The following is a 16,989-nucleotide window of genomic DNA, read 5'->3' on the forward strand; positions in this document are numbered from 1 at the left end:
CCTGACCTTAGGTGATCCACCCACCTCGGCCTCCCAAAGTTCTGGGATTACAGGCGTTAGCTACCACGCCTGGCCAAACTATGATCTTATATGTGAAAATGATTGAGTATGTAAAAATGATTGATTATGGTGTTGTGATGGGAGATGCTGTGCTGTCGGCACAGTAGTAGGGCATAGGCCGGGCGCGGTGGCTCACGCCTGTAATCCCAGCACTTTGGGAGGCCGAGGCGGGAGGATCACTTGAGGTCAGGAGTTTGAAACCAGCCTGGCCAACATGGTGAAACGCCATCTCTACTGACAATACAAAAATTTCTGGCGGCGTGCGCCTGTAATCCCAGCTACTCAGGTGGCTGAGGCAGGAGAATCGCCTCAACCCGCGAGGCAGAGGTTGCAGTGAGCCGAGATTGCGCTTATGGACTCCAGCCTGGGCGACAGAGCAAGACTCCATCTCAAAAAAAAAAAAAAAAAAGAATATGGCATAAACAGACCTTAGAGATTAAAGGCTAAAGATTAGCCTCAAGTTAGGAGAAGAGAACATGGTGCCCCAATAGTTCCAGAAATTTCTATCAGCAGAGTTGAGAGCTTCCCAAAGCACAAATTATATATAGGGCCTAAAAAGGAAAAAAAGAAAAACACTGCTTTACCAGGCTAAGGAATAAAGGAGTTGAGTAATTAAGAGGGGCAATGGAGATAAGAACAAATAGTTTTTCAACTAGAAGATAGGGGAAGGCAACATGAGATATTAAGTATGTCCAATTTCAGGCTCCCAAAGCCTGGAGAACAAAGCTATTGAGTACATCTTAGTTCCTACACTGGGGCCTAATTTTTTTCCCGTTTTGAAAAAAAAAATGATGTAAATGAATTCTCTGAAACAAAGACATATTTTGAGGAGGAAATGTGCTCCCAATTTGCGGAAGCTTCAAAGGATTCTTTTTTTTTTTTTTTTTTTTTGAGACAGAGTCTTGCTCTGTCACCCTGGCTGGAGTGTAGTGGCACAATCTCGGCTCACTGCAAGCTCCACCTCCCGGGTTCATGCCATTCTCCTCCTTCAGCCTTTCGAGTAGCTGGGACTATAGGCGCCCGCCACCACACCCCACCACACCCGGCTAATTTTTTGTATTTTTAGTGGAGATGGGGTTTCACTGTGTTAGCCAGGATGGTCTCGATCTCCTGACCTCGTGATCCTCCTGCCTCAGCCTCCCAAAGTGCTGGGATTACAGGCGTGAGCCACCGTGCCTGGCCAGGATTCTTATATATGATTGAGTATGTAAAAATGATCGATTATGGTGTTGTGATGGGAGGTGCTGTGCTGGCGGCACAGTATGAGAGAGTAGGGCATGGGCCGGGCGCGGTGGTATATATAAATATATATCTTTTTTTTTTTTAATTTTTACAAAAGGTAGGCTATGTTTATTAGAGTCACAAGCAGTTCACTGTCTCAGTGTGACTCAAGACCACAAAAAACCCATTTCTCCCTCACTTCATTCTGAGTCCTGGGGTTGAGATCTAGACTGGCAGGTGAACTGCTTGGGGCCCATTCACAGGTTTACAAGTTTCTCATTGAGGGCAATCTATGACTGTGTGAGATTGGCCAGGTAGGTCACCATCAGCAGGTCCTTGATGTTGCTGTTGAGCATGCTCTCGAAATCACTGGTAACTATTTTGGATACTTGCTTAACCAGGCTTGTTAAGAAGTGGTCCACAGTATTGTCAGCTGACATCTTTCCAGACAGTACATCCTCTGCATATTGCAACACTGTGCCTAGGACATCCTGGATGCAAGCTGATGCCCCTCCTACTTGCTGCAAGTCACTTGAGAGTCGGATCCCTTAGCTGGGGTTAAAACAGGTCTTCATAATCAGGTCAACTCCAAGGCATTCAGTGTCATAGTATGCATACATCACTGTCAGAGGTGTGAACATCACTCCCATGGTCCTCCCAGGGACACCCATTAAAGTACTGACATAGGGTTTGATGCTCATGCAGTGGTTCTGGAGACTTCTGACCACAGTGAGGCGGATGGGGTTGGGGGCCATCAGGCTGTAGTACTTATGAATCAGCACAGAGTGTTCTGTGATGTCATGGCCTGTAGCCTACCAGCCCAGGATGAGCTCATTTTTTATGCAGTTCATACATGTTCTTAGCAAATTGCATGTCAACAGCCACTTCATCTTCTGACTCATTGTGCGGCACTGAAAACTAATTGGTGACCTCCACTGAGTGTTTGTCGACAATTCCCAACGAGGTCCCAATAACTCGGGCACCTCCCTCATTGCGTCACTCTTAGCTGTCCACTATGGAGGCCAAAATGACAGGGTGCAGCCTGAGCACACAGCCCCCGGGAAAGGGTCCTGGGATGGCAGGACCAGACAGAGCAGGCACTGGGGTCTGCGCTGGAGCTTGCGCTGAGGCTGGGTTCTGGCCCGGAGCTGCAGTCATAGCCACAGTCATAGCTGCTGTTGCTGTAGGGTCTGAAGATAAGGCTGGAGTTGTGGCCAGAGCTGGAGCTGTAGCCAGTGCTGGCGCTGGGGCTGGGACCGAGGCTAAGACTGCCATTAGGGCTGGGGCCGGCATAGCTGGAGGAACACTTGCTGGTACTGCCAGGGTGGCCATCTTGTCAAGAGAGAAGCTATATATTAATTATTATTATTTTCTGAGATGGAGTTTCGCTTTTGTTGCCCAAGCTGGAGTGCAATGGTGCGATCTCAGCTCACCGCAACCTCTGCCTCCCAGGTTCAAGCGATTCTCCTACCTCAGCCTCCTGAGTAGCTGGGATTACAGGCGCCCACCACCAGGCCTGGCTAATTTTTTTTGTATTTTTAGTTGAGACAGGGTTTCTCCATGTTGGCCAGGCTGGTCTTGAACTCCTGACCTCAGGTGATCCTCCTACCTCAGCCTCCCACAGTGCTGGGATTTACAGGCTGAGTGACTGTGCCCGCCCTTTTTTTTTTTTTTTTTTTTTTAAACAGAGTCTTGCTCTGTCACCCAGGCTGGAGTGCAATGGCGCGATCTCGGCTCACTGCAACCTCCGCCTGCAAGGTTCAAGCGATTCTCCTGCCTCAACCTCACTAGTAGCTGGGATTACAGGTATGCGCCAACACGTCTGGCTGATTTTTATATTTTTAGTAGAGACAGGGTTTGCCATGTTGGCCAGGCTGGTCTTGAACTCCTGACCTCATGATCTGCCCACCTTGGCCTCCCAAAGTGCTGGGATTACAGGCGTGAGCCACTGCACCCGGCCAACAATTTTTTTTTTTTTTTTTGAGGTTCAGGACTGTGGCCAAGATATTTATCTTAAGAATAAGAGACATTCTTAGGGAGTGTGGACAAACCCAGAGGTTCCTATGACTGACTAATACTAAGGACCAGGAGACCTAAGTGAATTAAAATTCCCTGAGGACAGGCCCTCCCAAGAGATCATGCTGACTCCTTGCCTCCTTGCTGCACAGGGTGAGAACACTGGTTCTCTAGGGCAGTCCATAGGAGTCTAGAAGGTGGTCTGCCTGCTGATCTTGTATAATATGATGTCTATCTGATGATATGTTACACTCTGTTATGTTATCTTCTTAGTCATCAAGGCCTATAGACCCTGCTCCACAGTGTCTCTAAATGTATCTTTTCCATTTCTACTGCCATCACCCAACTACATGTCACCATTATTTCTTTTTTTCCTTTTTTTTTTTTTTAATAGAGATGGGGCCTTTCTATGTTGCCTAGGTTGGTCTTGAACTCCTGGGCTCAAGCAATCCTCTCACCTCGGCCTCTCCAAGTGCTGGGATTACAGATGTGAGCCACCACACCCAGCCCTAACATTATTTCGTGACTATCATACTGCAGTAGCCTCAACATTTATTTCTTTGCCTCTAATTCTCTCTCCCTTAATCCATTCTAAAGCCCACCATTAGAGTAATGAAACTAAATTAGACCGTGCATCATGGTATTCTAGGGCTTAGTGGTTCCCAATTGCTTAGAAAAGTTCAAAACTCTTTGACTTTCAAAGCCTCAATTGTATGTCCCCATCTTTTTTTTTTTTTTTGAGACGGAGTCTCACTCTGTCCCCAGGCTGGAGTGCAGTGGCGCGATCTCAGCTCACTGCAACCTCTGCCTGCTGGGTTCAAGCGATTCTCCTGCCTCAGTCTCCCGAGTAGCTGGGACTACAGGCGCGCACCACCATGCCCAGCTAATTTTTGTATTTTTAGTAGAGATGGGGTTTCACCATGTTGGCCAGGATGGTCTCGATCTCCTGACCTCATGATCCGCCCGCCTCAGCCTCCCAAACTGCTGGGATTACAAACATGAGCCACCGTACCCAGCCTGGCCACCATCTCACTTTTCTATATATCCCATGTTGGTAAACATTCAGGTTCATCCATTCAACAGTGGAGTGTCTGCCACGGGTCAGGCATGGCTGGGGTTACGAAGAGAAGTACATTAAGTGCTCTCATCAAGTGGACAACCAGAGAGAGTAACAAAATTGAAGAGTAGCCAGTATAGAAGAAGGAAAATCAGGAGTGTGTGGTACCCTAAAAAGCACAGGAAGAAAGTGTTTCCGCACAAGAATGATCAACCAAGTCAAATACTGCTGAGAAGTATAAGGAGGCCTGCAAATTGACCACTGAGACATGGCAATGTAGAGGTCATAGATAACCTTGACAAGTTTCAGTGGTGAGAATCAAAGCTTCATAGGAGTGGGTTCAAGACAGAAAAGGAGGTGAAGAGGTTGCTATACAAAGGAACATCAGGCTGGGCACAATGGCTCACGCCTTTAATCCCATTTTGGGAGGCCGAGACAGGAGGATGGCTTGACTCCAGGAGTTTATACTAGCCTGGGCAACACTGAGGCCCCATCTCTGCCAAAAATAAATTTTAAAAAATTAGCTGGACGTGATGGTACATGCCTGTAGTCCTAGCTACTTGGGAGGCTGAGGTGCTCAGATGTTTAGTGCTACAGTGAGCCATGATTGCACCACTGTACTTCAGCCTTGACAGAGCAAAACCCTGGCTCTGCTGGGCGTGGTGGCTCATGCCTGTAATCCCAGCACTTTGGGAGGCTGAAGCGGGTGGATTATGAGGTCAGGAGTTCAAGACCAGCCTGGCCAACATGGTGAAACCCCAACTCTACTAAAAATACAAAAATTAGGCCGGGCGTGGTGGCTCACGCCTGTAATCCCAGCACTTTGGGAGGCCGAGGCGGGCGGATCACGAGGTCAGGAGATTGAGACCATCTTGGCTAACACGGTGAAACCCTGTCTCTACTAAAAATACAAAAAATTAGCCAGGTGCCTGTAGTCCCAGCTACTCGGGAGGCTGAGGCAGAAGAATGGCGTGAACCCGGGAGGTGGAGCTTGCAGTGAGCTGAGATAGCGCCACGGCAGTCCGGCCTGGGTGAAAGAGCAAGACTCTGTCTCAAAAAAAAAAAAAAAAAAACAAAAATTAGCTGGGTGTAATGGCAGGAGGCTGAGGCCGAATTGCTTGAACCTGGGAGGTGGAAGTTGCAGTGAGCCAAGACCGCGCCATTGCACTCCAACCTGGACAGCAGAGCAAGGCTCCATCTCAAAAAAAAAAAAGGCCGGGCGCAGCAGCTCACATCTGTAATCCCAGCACTTTGGGAGGCTGAGGCAGGTGGATCACAAGGTCAGGAGTTTGAGACCGGCCTGGCTAACATAGTGAAACCCTGTCTCTACTAAAAATACAAAAATTAGCCGGGCATGGTGGTGCACACCTGTAGTCCCAGCTACTTGGGAGGCTGAGGCAGGAGAAACGCTTGAACCCAGGAGGTGGACGTTGTGGTGAGCCGAGATTGTGCCACTGCACTCCAGCCTGGGCAACAGAGCAAGACTCCATCTCAAAAAAAAATAATAAGTAAAATAAAATAAAATAAAATAAAATGTATTTGTAACTGGGTGTGGTGGCTCATGCTTATAATCCCAGCTATTCAAGAGGCTCAGGTGGGAGGATCCCTTGAGGACAGGAGTTGTAGACCATCCTGGATAACATAGCAAGACTTTGTTACTTTGTTTCTTTTCTTTTTTTTTTTTTTTGAGACAGAGTCTCGTTCTGTTGCCCAGGCTGGAGTGCAGTGGCACGATCTCGGCTCACTGAAAGCTCTGCCCCCCGGATTCATGCCATTCTCCTGCATCAGCCTCCCGAGTAGCTGGGACTATAGGCACCCGCCACCATGCCCCGCTAATTTTTCGTATTCTTTTTTAGTAGAGACGGGGTTTCACCGTGTTGGCCAGGATGGTCTTGATCTCCTGACCTCGTGATCTGCCCGCCTCAGCCTCCCAAAGTGCTGGGATTACAGGCGTGAGCCACCATGCCCGACCAAGACTTGTTTCCTAATAAATAGGGCCAGGTGCAATGGCTCATGCCTATAATCCTAGCACTTTGGGAGGCCAAGGAGGGCAGATGGCTTGAGGCCAGGAGTTCGAGATTGGCCTGGACAACATGGTGAAACCCCATCTCTACAAAAAAACACAAAAATTAGCCAGGCATGGTGGTGCTGGCCTGTAGTCCCAGCTACTTGGGAAGCTGAGGTAGGAGTATCACTTTAGCTCAGGAGGTCAAGGTTGCAGTGAGCCGAGACTGCACCACTGCACTCCAGCCTGAGCAACATGGTGATACCCGTCTCAAAAAATAATAATAATAAATAATGAATAAAATGCAATTTATTTTAAAGTGAAACTTGCATTTCCTTTTTTAGCCTCTGTACAAGGAAAAATCATTGCTCCTCCTATTTCCTCAATCTCTTTCCACTTTACCACCTGATAAAATTTTACTTTATAAAGCATGAGAGCAAAGCTACCTCCTCCATAACACTTTCCTCTAGCTCTCTCAGCCCAAAGTGAATTTCCCAACCTCTTAACTCCAAAATGAAGTTGTTAATGCCTTGTGTAGAGCATACATTCCATCTCACATTATGGTTAGTTGCTGTACAAGATTAGACATTCCTTAAATAGAGAAACTATTTCTTATTCACTACAACCACAAAATGCTCTATCCTCGCCACTCATACTATAAACCCCTATGGTTCTAGGTCCTGCCCAAAACATAAATGGGTGGTATGGACGCCGTATCACCTTACTAAACTGTGACATTTTGGGGATTAGGAACTTTTGGCGAAGAGGGAGACTCATGCCTATAATTCCAACACTTTATTTATTTATTTATTTATTTTTGAGATGGCGTTTTGCTCTTGTTGTCCAGGCTGGAGTGCAATGGCGCACTCTCAGCTCACCGCAACCTCCGCCTCCCAGGTTCGAGCGATTCTCCCGCCTCAGCCTTCCAAGTAGCTGGGATTACAGGCATGTGCCACCACGGCCCGGCTAATTTTGTATTTTTAGTAGAGATGGAGTTTCTCCATGTTGGTTGGGCTGGTCTCAAACTCCTGACCTCAGATGATTCGCCTGCCTTGGCCTCCCAAAGTGCTGGGATTGCAGGTGTGAGCCACCGCGCCAGGCCTCATTATTATTATTATTTTTTGAGACCGAGTCTTGCTCTGTTGCCCAGGCTGGAGTGCAGTGGCACTATCTTGGCTCACCGCAACCTCCATCTCTTGGGTTCAAGCAGTTCTCCTGTCTCAGCCTCCAGAGTAGCTGGGATTACAGAGGCGCACCACCACACCCATCTAATTTTTGTGTTTTTAGTAGAGACAGGGTTTCGCCATGTTTCCCAGGCTGGTCTCAAACTCCTGGGCTCAAGCGATCCACCCACCTCAGCCTCCCAAAGTGCTGGGATTACTGGCATGAGGCACAGAGCCCGGTCTGTAATCCCAACACTTTGGGAGGCCAAGGTAGGAGGATCACCTGAGTCCAGGAGTTCAAGACCGGCCTAGGCAAAATAGTGATACCCCATCTCTACAAGAAATAAAAAAATTAGCCAAGTATAGGGGCATGCACCTGTGTTCCTCTCTACTCGCGAGGCTGTGGTGGGGGGATCACTTCAGCCCAGGAAGTTGAGGCAGCAATGAGCACTGATGGTGCCACTGCACTCCAGCCTGGGTGACAGGGCAAGACCTCATCTCAAAAAAATAAATAAAAAGTGAGCTTGCTCACCTTTCCTATGTCTCTCAGCACCTTGCTTTTGAATTTTAGCTATTATTTTTACAGATCTTTTAACAAAAAGGCTGCTTTAATTAACGTTAACTAACATACATGGCATATAAGAAGATCCTTGTTCTCAAGGGCTTTACAAACCTCTAGAGTCAAATGTGCCTTATTATCAGTATAAAAATAAATGGTGTCAGCTGGGTGCAGTGACTCATGCCTGTAATCCCAGCACTTTAAGAGGCTGAGGCAGGTGGATCACCTGAGGCCAGGAGTTTGAGACCAGCCTGGCCAACATGGTGAAACCACATTGTCAGGCCTCTGAGCCCAAGCCAAGCCATCGCATCCCCTATGACTTGCATGTATACATCCAGATGGCCTGAAGTAACTGAAGATCAACAAAAGAAGTAAAAATAGCCTTAACTGATGACATTCCACCATTGTGATTTGTTTCTGCCCCACCCGAACTGATCAATGTACTTTGTAATCTCCCCCACCCTTAAGAAGGTTCTTTGTAATTCTCCCCACCCTTGAGAATGTACTTTGTGAGATCCACCCCTGCCCGCAAAACATTGCTCTCAACTTCACCACCTGTCCCAAAACCTGTAAGAACTAATGATAATCCATCACCCTTTGCTGACTCTCTTTTCGGACTCAGCCCGCCTGCACCCAGGTGAAATAAACAGCCATGTTGCTCACACAAAGCCTGTTTGGTGGTGTCTTCACACAGACGCGCATGAAACACATCTCTACTAAAAATACAAGAATCAGCTGGGCGAGGTGGCGCACAGCTGTAATCCCAGCACTTTGGGAGGCTGAGACAGGCGGGTCACTTGAGGCCATGAGTTCGAGACCAGCCTGGCCAACATCGTGAAAACCCCATCTCTACCAAAAATACAAAAACTAGCCAGATGTGGTGGCGCACACCTGTAATCCCAGCTACTCGGGAGGCTGAGGTACCGAATCGTCTCAACGTGGGAAGTGGAGCTTGTAGTGAGCCGAGATCGCCCCACTGCACTCCAGCCTGGGCAACAGAGCTAGACTCTGTCTCAAAACAAACAAAAAATGGTGTCAAGACTCTCAGACGAGATGCTAATGGATTAAGGCCTATATGTAAATAGCACCAAAGACTATGGAACAGAGATGGGAGAAGCAAGCAGGGAGGCAGGAATAGTTTAGCTGTGGCAGTTTTAGTTTAGTCCACTTACATAAATGGTTCTTTAGGGTAGCACATGGAGCATCCTCATTTCCAAACATTGGACTGAGAGTAGAGAGCTGTGCAAAATAACCACAAGTCCCCAACTATGCCCTCTTAATTATCCCTATCATCTAAGACTGTTGTTCCCATCCATCACTGAACTTCCCCGTCTTCTTCCTTCAACCCCTGTGTTAGTCAATGGTTGAAATTTTGATTTGGTAAAAAACCTCTGGCGAAAACCAGCAAAAAGGGCTCGCAAATCAGGTCTCAGGGAAGCACAGAGGTAGCCACGAGAAGGCCCGAGGTGCTCATGGAAAGAGCTCGAGCCCAGGAGGAGCTCGAGCCTGGGAGGACCCCAGGCGCTCGGAGCCGCCGTTACGTAACCGGCACTCAGAGCCTCCGAAGACCGGAAGGCCCCGCTCAGGCCCCGGCCCCGGCCCCGCCCCGGCCCGGCCGGGCAGCCGGTAGGTGCCGTGCGCAACCCTCCGGAAGCTGCCGCCCCTTTCCCCTTTTATGGGAATAGTTTTTTTAAAAAAATAAGAGTTCGCTGGCGCCACCCCGTAGGACTGGCCGCCCTAAAACCGTGATAAAGGAGCTGCTCGCCACTTCTCACTTCCGCTTCCTTCCAGTAAGGAGTCGGGGTCTTCCCCAGTTTTCTCAGCCAGGCGGCGGCGGCGACTGGCAATGTTTGGCCTCAAAAGAAACGCGGTAATCGGACTCAACCTCTACTGTGGGGGGGCCGGCTTGGGGGCCGGCAGCGGCGGCGCCACCCCTCCGGGAGGGCGACTTTTGGCTACGGAGAAGGAGGCCTCGGCCCGGCGAGAGATAGGGGGAGGGGAGGCCGGCGCGGTGATTGGCGGAAGCGCTGGCGCAAGCCCCCCGTCCACCCTCACGCCAGACTCCCGGAGGGTCGCGCGGCCGCCGCCCATTGGCGCCGAGGTCCCCGACGTCACCGCGACCCCCGCGAGGCTGCTTTTCTTCGCGCCCACCCGCCGCGCGGCGCCGCTTGAGGAGATGGAAGCCCCGGCCGCCGACGCCATCATGTCGCCCGAAGAGGAGCTGGACGGGTACGAGCCGGAGCCTCTCGGGAAGCGGCCGGCTGTCCTGCCTCTGCTGGAGTTGGTCGGGGAATCTGGTAATAACACCAGTACGGACGGGTCACTACCCTCGACGCCGCCGCCAGCAGAGGAGGAGGAGGACGAGTTGTACCGGCAGTCCCTGGAGATTATCTCTCGGTACCTTCGGGAGCAGGCCACCGGCGCCAAGGACACAAAGCCAATGGGCAGGTCTGGGGCCACCAGCAGGAAGGCGCTGGAGACCTTACGACGGGTTGGGGATGGCGTGCAGCGCAACCATGAGACGGCCTTCCAAGGTAAGGGGGTTCATTAATCGCCAAGGCCTCACTCCCTTTTTTCCATCTCTCCCCGGACTCACCCGCCAAGGGTGGGTTGGAAACCGAAACGAGTCAGTGTTGAAACGTGTCTCATCCTATTCTTGAAGCCAGAATATTCTGGCCATGAGTCATTGTTTCCGCCCATCTTGATTCTTTTGGAAATGGCAGCTCTTGTTCAAAGACCGGAAAGGGTGGGATGTCAATTTCAAGTGGGGTCAACCTGAGTTCTGTAAATCCCAGTAGCGACTTTCCCGCCGCGGGTGGGCAGGCGAATCTTGCGCCGGTTTAGACAAAGGAGGCCGTGAGGACCTGCATGCTTTTCTTCCTCAGGCATGCTTCGGAAACTGGACATCAAAAACGAAGACGATGTGAAATCGTTGTCTCGAGTGATGATCCATGTTTTCAGCGACGGCGTAACAAACTGGGGCAGGATTGTGACTCTCATTTCTTTTGGTGCCTTTGTGGCTAAACACTTGAAGACCATAAACCAAGAAAGCTGCATCGAACCATTAGCAGAAAGTATCACAGACGTTCTCGTAAGGACAAAACGGGACTGGCTAGTTAAACAAAGAGGCTGGGTAAGTTTGCCTTAAGGATGAAAGGGGCCTTGGAGTGGAAGTAGAATGAAGGATTTTTTTTTAGAGAGGTGGGGATATCTAAAGGTTTTTATGACGCACGGCTGTTTGCAGGCTCTAACTAAAGGACCATTGTTTATTTGATGTTGATTTAAGTAGTGGATCCTTAGAGATAGTGGTATGGCGGTCTTGAATTGTATCAAAAATCTTGGTTTTCTCTAGGCTATTTTTTGTTCCAATTCAGTTGAATACTCTTCAGTGGATTCAAAGCATGAAAAAATAAGTCACCGGGGGAGGATAGCTGAATTAATTCCTAAGGCGCTCCCTGTTTTAATAGAGAAGATATGGGGTGGAGCCTGCGTTTTAAACAGAAACCCAGATCTGATGCAGGATGTATTTAACTACGTTGAGAAAAACTGATCTGCGCAGTTGAGGTGTTACTGAAATATTAGGTGGTGGAGATTTGAGAATAAGGGTTTTCGTCTTTTACCTCATGGGAACTCTGGAAGTCCCTTTGTTAGGATAAATCCTAATAAGACCAAGATAGTACCGTAAAATGAAGTTTAACTATCATGGGTGCCCGCTTAAGAAACTGAAGAACTTATTTTCTTTTTTTGCCCCGGGGTGAATAATAATTGGTTTACTATTGCTTTAGGGGGAAACCTTAGATATTTTAATTTACCTTCTCTCTGGTAGTAGTGTTGTTAAGAGAGCAGAAACCCATACTTGAAAATGTGCTTTTCTTTTTTGTTTTCTAGGATGGGTTTGTGGAGTTCTTCCATGTAGAGGACCTAGAAGGTGGCATCAGGAATGTGCTGCTGGCTTTTGCAGGTGTTGCTGGAGTAGGAGCTGGTTTGGCATATCTAATAAGATAGCCTTACTGTAAGTGCAATAGTTGACTTTTAACCAACCACCACCACCACCAAAACCAGTTTGTGCAGTTGGACTCCAAGCTGTAACTTCCTAGAGTTGCACCCTAGCAACCTAGCCAGAAAAGCAAGTGGCAAGAGGATTATGGCTAACAAGAATAAATACATGGGAAGAGTGCTCCCCATTGATTGAAGAGTCACTGTCTGAAAGAAGCAAAGTTCAGTTTCAGCAACAAACAAACTTTGTTTGGGAAGCTATGGAAGAGGACTTTTAGATTTAGTGAAGATGGTAGGGTGGAAAGACTTAATTTCCTTATTGAGAACAGGAAAGTGGCCAGTAGCCAGGCAAGTCATAGAATTGATTACCCGCCGAATTCATTAATTTACTGTAGTGTTAAGAGAAGCACTAACAATGCCAGTGACCTGTGTAAAAGCTACAAGTAATAGAACTATGACTGTAAGCCTCAGTACTGTACAAGGGAAGCTTTTCCTCTCTCTAATTAGCTTTCCCAGTATACTTCTTGAAATAGAAAGTCCAAGTGTTCAGGACTTTTATACCTGTTATGCTTTGGCTTGGTTTCCATGATTCTTACTTTATTAGCCTAGTTTATCACCAATAATACTTGACGGAAGGCTCAGTAATTAGTTATGAATATGGATATCCTCAATTCTTAAGACAACTTGTAAATGTATTTGTAAAAATTGTATATATTTTTACAGAAAGTCTATTTCTTTGAAACGAAGGAAGTATCGAATTTACATTAGTTTTTTTCATACCCTTTTGAACTTTGCAACTTCCGTAATTAGGAACCTGTTTCTTACAGCTTTTCTATGCTAAACTTTGTTCTGTTCAGTTCTAGAGTGTATACAGAACGAATTGATGTGTAACTGTATGCAGACTGGTTGTAGTGGAACAAATCTGATTGATTAACTATGCAGGTTTAAATTTTCTTATCTGATTTGGTAAGTATTCCTTAGATAGATTTTTCTTTGAAAACCTGGGATTGAGAGGTTGATGAATGGAAATTCTTTCACTTCATTGTATGCAAGTTTTCAATAATTAGGTCTAAGTGGAGTTTTGAGGTTACTGATGACTTACAAATAATGGGCTCTGATTGGGCAATACTCATTTGAGTTCCTTCCATTTGACCTAATTTAACTGGTGAAATTTAAAGTGAATTCATGAGCTCATCTTTAAAGCTTTTACTAAAAGATTTTCAGCAGAATGGAACTCATTAGCTGTGTGCATATAAAAAGATCACATCAGGTGGATGGAGAGACATTTGATCCCTTGTTTGCTTAATAAATTATAAAATGATGGCTTGGAAAAGCAGGCTAGTCTAACCATGGTGCTATTATTAGGCTTGCTTGTTACACACACAGGTCTAAGCCCAGTATGTCAATAAAGCAAATACTTACTGTTTTGTTTCTGTTAATGATTCCCAAACCTTGTTGCAAATTTTTGCATTGGCATCTTTGGATTTCAGTCTTGATGTTTGTTCTATCAGACTTAACCTTTTATTTCCTGTCCTTCCTTGAAATTGCTGCTTGTTCTGCTCCCTCTACAGATATTTATATCAATTCCTACAGCTTTCCCCTGCCATCCCTGAACTCTTCCTAGCCCTTTTAGATTTTGGCACTGTGAAACCCCTGCTGGAAACCTGAGTGACCCTCCCTCCCCACCAAGAGTCCACAGACCTTTCATCTTTCACGAACTTTATCCTGTTAGCAGGTGGTAATACCATGGGTGCTGTGACACTAACAGTCATTGAGAGGTGGGAGGAAGTCCCTTTTCCTTGGACTGGTATCTTTTCAACTATTGTTTTATCCTGTCTTTGGGGGAAATGTGTCAAAAGTCCCCTCAGGAATTTTCAGAGGAAAGAACATTTTATGAGGCTTTCTCTAAAGTTTCCTTTGTATAGGAGTATGTTCACTTAAATTTACAGAAAGAGGTGAGCTGTGTTAAACCTCAGAGTTTAAAAGCTACTGATAAACTGAAGGAAGTGTCTATATTGGAACTAGGGTCATTTGAAAGCTTCAGTCTCGGAACATGACCTTTAGTCTGTGGACTCCATTTAAAAATAGGTATGAATAAGATGACTAAGAATGTAATGGGGAAGAATTGCCCTGCCTGCCCATCTCAGAGCCATAAGGTCATCTTTGCTAGAGCTATTTTTACCTATGTATTTATCGTTCTTGATCATAAGCCACTTATTTATATCATGTATCTCTAAGGACCTAAAAGCACTTTATGTAGTTTTTAATTAATCTTAAGATCTGGTTACGGTAACTAAAAAAGCCTGTCTGCCAAATCCAGTGGAAACAAGTGCATAGATGTGAATTGGTTTTTAGGGGCCCCACTTCCCAATTCATTAGGTATGACTGTGGAAATACAGACAAGGATCTTAGTTGATATTTTGGGCTTGGGGCAGTGAGGGCTTAGGACACCCCAAGTGGTTTGGGAAAGGAGGAGGGGAGTGGTGGGTTTATAGGGGGAGGAGGAGGCAGGTGGTCTAAGTGCTGACTGGCTACGTAGTTCGGGCAAATCCTCCAAAAGGGAAAAGGAGGATTTGCTTAGAAGGATGGCGCTCCCAGTGACTACTTTTTGACTTCTGTTTGTCTTACGCTTCTCTCAGGGAAAAACATGCAGTCCTTTAGTGTTCATGTACATTCTGTGGGGGGTGAACACCTTGGTTCTGGTTAAACAGCTGTACTTTTGATAGCTGTGCCAGGAAGGGTTAGGACCAACTACAAATTAATGTTGGTTGTCAAATGTAGTGTGTTTCCCTAACTTTCTGTTTTTCCTGAGAAAAAAAAATAAATCTTTTATTCAAATACAGGGTGTGATATGGGTCTTTTCTCATCGACGCCTCTTTTTCCTTCCCTCTCTTAGGCAAACATTTTAGAGAAGTCAGCTGAGCAAATATGTATAGGTGAATTCAAAGCAAAAGCCTCACAAAGCTGATTTGCCTTAGAGCAAAGGACAGTTCCTTTCTTCAATTCAAATTAGAGGTGTTGGGTTTTTAATTAAATATATTACTGCTGTACTTAGAGGAGTTCTTAAACCTCCAAGTAAAAAAATCAAAAACCTCCTTAAAATCAAAATTTCTGTCTTTATTTATTATTTTTTTTTGAGATGGAGTTTTGCTCTTGTTGTCCAGGCTGGAGTGCAATGGCACGATCTCCGCTCACCGCAACCTCCGCCTCCCGGGTTTAAATGATTCTCCTGCGTCAGCCTCTCGAGTAGCTGGGAATACAGGCATGCGCCACCACACCCAGCTAATTTTGTATTTTTAGTAGAGATGGGGTTTCTCCGTGTTGGTCAGGGTGGTCTCGAACTCCCGACCTCAGGTGATCTGCCCACCTCTGCCTCCCAGAGTGCCGGGATTACAGGCGTGAGCCATCGCACCCAGCCTCTGTCTTGATTTTTTTTGAATCACCAGGTGTTGGTATGTTTTGTTTTGTTTTGTTTTGAGGCACAGTCTCACTCTGTTGCCCAGGCTAGAGTGCAGTGGCGCAATCTCGGCTCACTGCAACCTCAGCCTCCCGAGTAGCTGGGATTACAGGTGCCCGCCACCATGCCCGGCTAATTTTTCTATTTTTGGTAGAGACGGGGTTTTGCCATGTTGGTCAGGCTGGTCTTGAAGTCCTGACCTCAGTGATCCACTCGCCTCAGCCGAAGTGCTGGGATTACAGACCTGAGCCACTGCGCCCAGCCTTGATCTTGAGGTAAGAGGGTACTGTACAGCAGTTACTCTATCATAACACCTAAATAATACCTAAAGTTAAAGAGTTTTGATGAAGTTCTTGGCAGCAGTGCTTTTCCCCTTCTGCTTTCCAAAAGGAGGTAAAAAGAAGCCAGTCAATTTCAAAAACCCCTATCCTGCCTTTATTTTCAGCTACCTTGAAAGTGAGCTGAATCACCATGGAAATGTGCAAATGTGAGGTTTGCATACTTGGTTTTAAGCCCTGAGCATCATATGCTAATCAGGCAATCAGGATTCTGTGCCTCCCTGCAGTCAGTTGCATTTCTATTTAAAAGTGCATTTTGGTTTGGAAGCCCCTTTCTGGAGCCTAACTACCAAAAGGCAGCAACTTTTTGTATCATTACAAAGAAAGCTGTGTAAGTGCACTCCCAAGCAAAGGTGTGGTAGGAGAGTAGCAGCCACAGAGGACCCAAGCCCAAGTCTTGGCCTGAGTTAAGTTAGTGCTATTGCTCCCGTTGACGTGCTATGATGTGAAGCCATTTCTGGTACAGTATTCCTTTGCTCAGCACCTTAAAAGCTTGGATTTAATAGTAACTGGGTAATCTTAATCAGTAGTCAGAATTATCAACACTTTGCTTTATTTGACACAACCAGACTTTCTCAGTTCCTGTTCTGTATCTAGAGCAAGGTCTTCATACTGTTTTTTCACAAAATTTTTATTTAAAACAGTTGTGACAGCCGAAGGATTTTTTTTTACAAAATTAAAATGAAATAACTTGTACAACTGGTGCGTACCATGGCTCCAGCCAGATGCCCAAAGCACTGGCTATTAATTCCTGGAGTTCAGATGGTCAGTTGAGTCTCTATCCTAGTTTTTTGCTTCACTTGTTCAATCATGGAACTGTTTCTAGAACGCTGCCACTCTTCAAAGGCTTCTCAATTTCAAATTTGAAAACTTAATTCTCTCCCTCTTAGTTTCAAAGTTGTTACAGTGTTATCTATATGAAGTATGTGGAAAGTTGGGGGCTGGGGATTTTCCTCCAGGCAGATTAAGAAACAGCTCTCAGGGTCGGGCGCTGTGGCTCAGGCCTGTAATCCCAGCACTTTGGGAGGCTGAGGCGGGCGGATCATGAGGTCAAGGGATTGAGACCATCCTGGCCAACATGGTGAAACCCCGTTTCTATATAAAAAATATAAAAATC

At 46.6% G+C, this 16,989-nt stretch overlaps 1 protein-coding gene and 1 pseudogene across 2 annotated transcripts; one reads left to right on the top strand and one right to left on the bottom strand.

Moving 5' to 3' along the window:
* Nucleotides 1-254: 254 nt before the first annotated feature.
* Nucleotides 255-8,125, bottom strand: LOC129137635 (eukaryotic translation initiation factor 3 subunit F-like; annotated as a pseudogene).
* A 91-nt stretch (nt 8,126-8,216) lies between these two features.
* On the top strand, nt 8,217-14,915 carry MCL1 (MCL1 apoptosis regulator, BCL2 family member). Of its 2 annotated transcripts, XM_016926498.3 has the most exons (3): nt 8,217-10,615; nt 10,967-11,214; nt 11,970-14,915. In XM_016926498.3, exons 1-3 carry the CDS (start codon nt 9,928-9,930, stop codon nt 12,084-12,086), a joined length of 1,053 nt encoding a protein of 350 aa, XP_016781987.1. In that variant the 5' UTR covers nt 8,217-9,927; the 3' UTR covers nt 12,087-14,915. The 2 variants fall into 2 exon arrangements, with proteins under 2 accessions (XP_016781987.1, XP_016781991.1); XM_016926502.3 differs by lacking the exon at nt 10,967-11,214 and having other exon boundaries at nt 9,810-10,615.
* The last annotated feature ends 2,074 nt before the right edge of the window (nt 14,916-16,989 follow it).

The sequence above is a fragment of the Pan troglodytes genome, chromosome 1 (assembly GCF_028858775.2).
Source record: "Pan troglodytes isolate AG18354 chromosome 1, NHGRI_mPanTro3-v2.0_pri, whole genome shotgun sequence".
In the NCBI taxonomy this organism is placed as follows: Eukaryota; Metazoa; Chordata; class Mammalia; order Primates; family Hominidae; genus Pan; species Pan troglodytes.

What these genes read in the sequence shown, in the direction of transcription:
- MCL1 (XM_016926498.3), top strand. Translation starts at nt 9,928, where the DNA reads ATGTTTGGCCTCAAAAGAAACGCGGTAATCGGACTCAACCTCTACTGT. An exon ending in CCATGAGACGGCCTTCCAAG is followed by an intron (nt 10,616 to 10,966) that starts GTAAGGGGGTTC and finishes TTTCTTCCTCAG; the next exon opens with GCATGCTTCGGAAACTGGAC. An exon ending in TAGTTAAACAAAGAGGCTGG is followed by an intron (nt 11,215 to 11,969) that starts GTAAGTTTGCCT and finishes TTTGTTTTCTAG; the next exon opens with GATGGGTTTGTGGAGTTCTT.